The following is a 7,647-nucleotide window of genomic DNA, read 5'->3' on the forward strand; positions in this document are numbered from 1 at the left end:
GGTCCCTTAAATTCTTTGGTTTTTCAGTATTATTGTCTTTTTGAACCCTTTCCAACAATGACTGTATGATTTTGAGATCCATTTTTTCACAATGAGAACAACTAAAGGACTCAGAACTATTACAGAAGGTTCAAACGTTCACTGATGCTTCAGCAGGAAACACAATGCATTAAGAGCCAGGGGTGTAAACTTTTGAAAAGAATGAAGATGTGTACAGTTTTCTTATTTTGCCTGAATATCATATTTTTTTCATTTAGTACTGACCTTCAGAAGCTACAGAAGATACTTACATGTTTCCCAGAAGACAAAATTAGTTAAATTTACCCTGATCTTTAAATTCAAAGTTTAATCCAACTGTTATTTTCTCTTCTGGACTATTTGTAAGCATCTTTTATGTGAAATATCTTATTCAGGTCAGTACCAAATAATAAATAACATGTATTTGTTTGATCCCTCTTATTTTGGTAATGTAAACTTTTGACTTCAACTGTATTTCATAAATATTTTTTTCTATTAGTACAGCAATAAAGCAATAAAAGTGTTCAACAGTTGTATACCATGATTACATAATCTCACCACATTGCCTGTTTAAATCAGTAAGTAGTATCTGAAATAAACCTGTTAGCATTTCATGCCGTCACTTGTGGGATTCCAATCAAATAAAGAGTCAAGAAAGAGACTTTCGCATTCATTTGAAACACTAGAAATGAAAAATGGCTTTGTTCAACACCACCACAAGTGAATACTAGAGCAGTATAAAGTGCTTTAGCATTTATATGTTAACAAATGTGGCTGATATTATTTCCAAATCATTTGTCACGCTGAAAATTGAAGATCCAACCGAGCGCATTGAACTTTGGGTATAATAATAAGTGAAGTATTCTGCACATTTATAAAAGTAAAAAAATAGCCCTAAAATTTCAGCTACACGCAAAGGATGAGACAGTACCTGTTGTAAAGTCCCCGGTGATCTGATTACGTTAGAAATATGTCTGTGTCTGTACAAGCCAAGAATGAAAAGCATTGATAATGCCCAATCAGAGCACAATTCACCCCAGCAGGAGATCAGCCCTACACGCCATTGGCGGATAAGAATAACATTTAAATCAATAAACCGAGAGAAGGCGTAAGCAAGCCAACGGAAGCTTTGTGTTTCTCATTAATCACAGGTAAAACAATGTATTCTCTCTTTGGCAGGGTGGCTGTAATGGAGTGTAGCTGTGTGTATGCTTGTGCATCCACCCCATTGTTATTGTCATAACGAATGGATTTCACCCAGAAAAAGAAAATTCATTCATCATTACTCAGCCTCATGGTGTCCCAAACATTAGTGAGACACAAAAGGAAAATGTACTGTGTGTACTGGTTGCCCTGCTCTGTGCAGTTTAAATGAATGGGGAATAAAACTTTTAAGCTTTAAAAGTAAAACTATTGTGGTACTGTTGTCAAAGACTGTCACAGAAAAGATATTCTCGTAGCTTCGCAACATTACAGTTGAACCACTGATGTCACATGGACTATTTTATTGATGTCCTTACTACAGTGCCTTGCAAAAGTATTCATACCCCTTCATTTTTTTCACATTTTGTTTTGTTGTAGCATTATGTTAAACTGCTTTAAATTACTTTTTTTTTTCCACATCAATCTGCATCTCATACACCATAATGACAAAGCACAAAACAGGTTTGTAACAACTTTGCAAATTTATTAGAAATAAAAAACGGAAAAGATCCTGTTGCATAAGTATTCATACCCTTTTCTGGGACACTCGAAATTTAGCTCAGGAGCATTCATATTGCTTCTAGGTGTTACTACACTTCGAGTAGAGTTAAACTGTTGCAAATTAATTTGAATGAGTATGATTTACAGTAGAAAGGCACACACCTCTCAGAAAAGGTCTAACAGCTGAAAATGCATATCAGAGCAAAAACCAAGTCCTGAGGTCAAGATAACTGCCTCTAGAGCTCAGTGACAGACTTGCGTTAAGGCAATGATCTAGCGAAGAGTTCAGAAAAAAATCTGCTGCTTTGAAGGTTCACAGAAGCATGTAGCCTCCATTATCCATAATGGAAGACGATTGGAACAACTAGGACTCTAGAAAATGTCTGCCAGCCCCCATCCAAGCTGACAGAGCTTGAGAGGTGAAAAGGTGAGGCAAACAATGACAGATTATTGCCAAATGCAGAAGTGCAAAGCTTGTCACATCATACCCAAAAAGACTTGAGGCTGTAAAGGTGCTTCAACTATGTACTGAGTTAAGGGTATGAATACTTATGCAATGTACTTATTTCAGTGTTTTTTTTTTTTTTTTTTAATAAAATTGTAAAATTTGCAAATCTGTTTTTTGCTTTGTCGTTATTATGGTGTATGGAGTGTAAATTGATGTGAGGAAAAACTAATTTAAAGCAGTTTAACAATGCTGCAACAAAACAAAATGTGAAAAAAATGAAGGGGTATAAATACTTTTGCAGGGCACTGTACATTTCTAGGCCTTGAACGTGGTAGTTTTGTTGCTGTCTATGCCCCAGAAAGCTCTCGGATTTAATCAAAAAATAAATCTAACGGGTTTGGAACGACATTAGGGTGAGTAATTACTAACAGAATTTTCATTTTTGAGTGAATTATCCTTTGAACAACACTGTACGATACTGTACCTCCAGCATGACCACACATATTTGTTTGACACACTGGATGATGGCTTCCGGGGTGCCGGAGATTGTCACTGCGCGCTCTGTGGAGTTAGGCAGCATGTCCCCTGCTACCTGCACCTGAGCTCCTGTGGACTAGAGAGAAAAGGAAAAAAACATTAGGCTATGATTTAGAGCATCCGCTGCTGATGATAGTGTGATCTGCTCTGAGACCGCACTGCTCTCAGGGGAACGCTGGGCCAAATGTTGCCATCTGCATGCAAGCATATGTTTCTGTTGAAGTCATTTAAAAGTGAACAACGAAATCAGCAATGTCGTGATTTCCATACAACAAGGCCCTTCAACCTTTTTTAGATAAAGGAACTCTTGCTGGATAGAAAGACTCAGCAGGGAACTGGTTACACTGAGAATAGCACGTGTCATTTAAATACACTTGTGAGTTTTGTGGCTTTCGTGGCTGAAGACTCCTGGCATACAAGATGCGCTTGGAAAACTGCATAGGCCAGTTAAAGAGATTGGCAATCTATGATCAGAAAATAAGTTTAATACCATGTCTGCACAAAAGAAAATCGACACTGGATGTGGCGCGATACAACAAATCAACAGTAAGCTGATGCCATGTTCTATTTGTGAGGATTTGGATAGGTTGCTTTGTTGCATCCAGCGTAGACAGTCATTAGTTGTTGATGTGCAACACGACTGTCACATTCAGTGTACACATGGTGTAAGGGCAAAGTTTCATACCTCTCTCATCTCTTTGATTTTTGAGCCTCCTTTGCCAATGAGGGAGCCGCACTGACTGGCGGGCACCACGAGGCGCAAAGTGACTGGGGGCTTACTGGTGGCTGGGCTGTTGCTCATGGAGTTGATTATATCCTGAAGACATATCAGAAAGCAAGAATACAACTTTAATATAGATGAAACAACAAAATGTGGCTCATATAATCAGAATTCGGCGTTGAAATTATTTATTCTAGTGTTTAAAGTTTTATGTAAAGCAGTATGTACACTGAAGCCAGACTAGGGCTGGGAGATTAATCGAAAAATAATCGAAATCGACATTCAGAACCTATAATCGTTAAAATTTTTCCAGGAAGATTATTTCAATTACTTTCCCTTTAAAAAACACTAGCGCTCCGTTCCGATATTCCGCCGACATGTCGATGGAGAGCTTAAACAGTATTTATACAGTAAAAAGTATTTACAGGATATACAAGGGTAATTTTATTTAGAGATACTGCTTATTTTCTACTTTTAATATGAAAAACATTGAAAATTATTTATTTTGTTTCCAATAGTGCAAGTTATTTATTTTCACTAATTTAAGAAAAATGTGACTTTTCGTTTTAAGCAATGCTTGCTTTAATTTCAGTTGTTCAACACTGATGTTCAATTAATAATCATAGATCGTAGATAGTGTGTTTCCTTCAATTATTTTAAAATCAAGTAATGCACCCTTCATCCAAAAATCTCTCGCTTGTAATATGTGAACATATTTACTGTACAAAACTTGTCAGTGAACTATGAGGGCAAAAAAATAAATATTATATAAATATAATTAAATATAATTTTATTAATAAATAAAATAATCGTTCATTAATCGTAATCGGGTTAAAATGTTCAATTAATCGAGATTTTGATTCTAAGCCAAATTGCCCAGCCCTAAGCCAGACTAATCATTTAATGTCTTTCGGTTTGTGTTCATTAAGGTCCAAATAAAAGGAGAAAATAACAAAATTGGATGAAGTATTGTTGATTTCAAATGAATTCACTGGATTACTAAAAACAGGGTTCCCACACTTTGGTTAACTTCAAATTCAAGGACTTTCCAGGTCCATTACCCCCACATTTCAAGTAAAAGCAAGGCTACATGTTACCTTGTAAGATACACTGTTACAGTTTTCATGTGTCAAACACAACTATGCAAAAAAAGCATTTTGAGATCTTATATTTTATTTGTCATAAATGTGCGCAACTAACGTAAATCAAGCAAGCTAGTATACATAGGTCACAAAGTGTTGGCAAAATAACACATTAGCAGACCGGAGGGAATAATATAGATTTTTTCGAGAAAACTTCTTGCACAACATAAATTCAAGCACTTTTAAGGACCTGTATCTATCTCTGTTTATTTTCAAGAATTTTCCAGGGCCTTGAATTTTTTTTTTTTTTAATAGATTCACAAACTTTCAAGGATGTCAAGGACCCACGGGAACCCTGTAAAAAAAGAGTATTGCTCATTTTTTATTACATTTCTAACTTCAGTATACTGAGATATACACTACTGTTCAAAAATTTGGGGTCAAAATTAAATTAATTTTTTTTTAGTGAATACTTTTTTCAGCAATAATGCATTAAATTGACTGAAACGTATAGTAAGGACTTTTCTACAACTATTACGTAAAAAATTTATTACAAAAAATCAGTTAAAAATTCTGCACAACAAGTTTTGCAGCATTAATGTTTTCAACATTGATAATAAAAAGTGACCCTGGACCAGAAAACCAGTCTTAAGTAGCATGTTGTATGGGTCAAAATGATCTATTTTTCTTTTATGCCAAAAATCATTAGGATATTAAGTAAAGATCATGTTCCATGAAGATATTTTGTAAATTTCCATCCGTAAATATATCAAAACTTACATTTTGATTAGTAATATGCTTTGCTAAGAACTTCATTTAGACAACTTTAAAGGCGATTATCTCAATACTTATATTTTTTCCACCCTCAGATTCCAGATTTTTAAGATTTACAAATATTTTCCTATCCTAACAAACCATACATCAATGGAAAGCTTTTTTTTTCAGCTTTTAGATTATGTATAAATCTCAATTTCTACATTGCCCCTCATGACTGGTTTTGTGATCCAGGGACACATACATCTTGAGCACCAAATCAGCATATTAGAATGATTTCTGAAGGACCAAGTGACACTGAAGACTGGAGTAATGGATGCTGAAAACTCAGTTTTGCATCAAAAAAACAAACTTCATTTTAAAATATATTAAAACAGATAGAGTTATATTAAATTGTAGTAATATTTCATAATATTACTGTGTTTCTGATCAAATAAATGTAGCCTTGGTAAACGTAAGACTTTCAAAATCATTTTAAAATCTTACCAACCCCTAACTTTTGAACGATAGTGAATACCATTTTCTGTTAACATCAAATAAATTTGGTCAGTTTTGTTAAGTGGTTTGTTTATGTTAAGTGAGATTTTTATATATTGTACTCAGCCAACACCTCTTCAAACTTGTACGCGATCATAGCGAAGGCCTTAAAGATGGCATCTGTGGGTCCAGTGATGGTAACGATCCTCTCAGGACAGTTTCCTTCTGAGATGTTGATGCGAGCGCCGCTCTGTAAGATGTTAAACGTCAAGTTAACACTCATATTCTTGATCTGCTTTGGGTCTGAGAGACTTCAAGACCCTTTTAACAACTCAAAAACATGCTTAAAGTAATTAAAATTTCCTGATAATTTACTCACCCCTATAAAATGTTCATGTCTTTCTTTCTTCAGTCGAAAAGAAGGTTTTTGAGGAAAACAATCCAGGACTTTTATTCATATAGTGGACTTCAATGGGAATAAACAAACTGAAGAACCAAACTGCAGTTTCAACTAAGCTTCAAAGGGGTCTACATGATCGGAATGTGGTTAAAAAATGTATTATTCCTTGGCTGGGACCATGTAGAGCCCTTTGAATCTGTATTGAAACTGTAATTCGTACCTTCAACCTGCTGATCCCCATTGAAGTCCACTATCCTGGAATGTTTTCCTCAAAAACCCTATTTTCTTTTCGACTGAAGAAAGAACGACAAGAACATCTTGGAAGATATGGGGGTAACTAAATTATCAGGAAATTTTCATTCAGAAGTTCTATTCCTTCAAAGGTGCAAAAGGGAAATAAGTTAATTTCAAATTACTATTATTATTTTTACACAAACAATTCTGAGGTCAGTGTGAGGTCGACTAATGTCAACAACAAAAAGAGATTTTGGTAAAACAAATTAGCAAGAAGAAACATACCTCTTCACGCATCTTCTTCACAGTTTCCCCTTTCTGTAGCAAAAAGAAGAGTGGAACATTTAGAGTTAGTGCTTAAAATACACATCTATCCATCTATTTATTTATCTATCCAAACACATACACAATGTCAGTATCTAACATACCTTCCCAATGATGCTTCCCACTTCCTGCAAAAAAAGAAGAAGAAAAGAACCAATAAATCATTACAAGCTTGAGCATCTTGGCTATTCAAAATTGTATATGAACACATTTCCTCATGAAAACTGCTATATTTTATATTCAATCCTTGTTTACGCAGATTTAATGAGTCTGAAAGGTCACTGGTTCTGACAACCCCTGATTCACCTTGGCCTAAAACAGTGGGTCAGGAGAGGACAGATCCCTCAGGCACACAGCAGTGACATCAGAAGCCCACCCCCATCCACTTCGCTCTGTGCTGCTCTGCGGGCTCAACTTACCTTGCCGTGCATGAGAAGCCGGATGGTCAGGGTCACATTCAGCCCGCCCTCTGACTGGACTTTGTTGGGTTCCATACTAGGAGTGGAGGTGAAGCAGGAATATGGTCACGTGACAGGAAATCCCCAGGAGTAGGACGAGAATGATGGTACAGCAGCCAACCAGTCACCTGCATGGGGGGATGGGACAATCACAGACAAGAGTCATGAAGAGCCCACAGACTTCTAAATTAGAAACCAAGAGGGTCGCAGAACGTTTGGCTCTGTTCAAGAGCGGAAGCTCAGAATTAAAGGAATGTTCCAGGTTCAAAATATATAGCATTAGAGACATGATGCTGTTTGTCACAGAAAATAATTTTGACTTTTCCCAACTAATTTAAAATAAACGCACTATTATTTAACAGTTTGTGGTTGGTTTTTGAAAAGATCTTATGCTTACCAAGGCTTAAAATATTTGATGACATATACAGTAAAAACAATATTATTTCATTTTAAAATGACTGTTCTCTATT

General features: G+C 35.7%; 1 protein-coding gene across 1 annotated transcript in view; it reads right to left on the reverse strand.

Moving 5' to 3' along the window:
- pcbp3 (poly(rC) binding protein 3) overlaps positions 1-7,299 on the reverse strand; it is a 29,199-nt gene extending 21,900 nt beyond the window's left edge. Inside the window, exons 1-6 of the mRNA XM_073845378.1 lie at positions 7,139-7,299; positions 6,824-6,847; positions 6,681-6,713; positions 5,895-6,011; positions 3,393-3,524; positions 2,655-2,783 (exon numbers count right to left, since the gene is read on the reverse strand). Of these exons, the coding sequence (XP_073701479.1) occupies positions 2,655-2,783; positions 3,393-3,524; positions 5,895-6,011; positions 6,681-6,713; positions 6,824-6,847; positions 7,139-7,213 (510 nt within the window). The 5' untranslated portion in view covers positions 7,214-7,299. The remainder of the gene's footprint in view (positions 1-2,654; positions 2,784-3,392; positions 3,525-5,894; positions 6,012-6,680; positions 6,714-6,823; positions 6,848-7,138) is intronic.
- Between the last annotated feature and the right edge of the window lie 348 nt (positions 7,300-7,647).

Source organism: Garra rufa, chromosome 8, assembly GCF_049309525.1.
Source record: "Garra rufa chromosome 8, GarRuf1.0, whole genome shotgun sequence".
Classification (NCBI taxonomy): domain Eukaryota; kingdom Metazoa; phylum Chordata; class Actinopteri; order Cypriniformes; family Cyprinidae; genus Garra; species Garra rufa.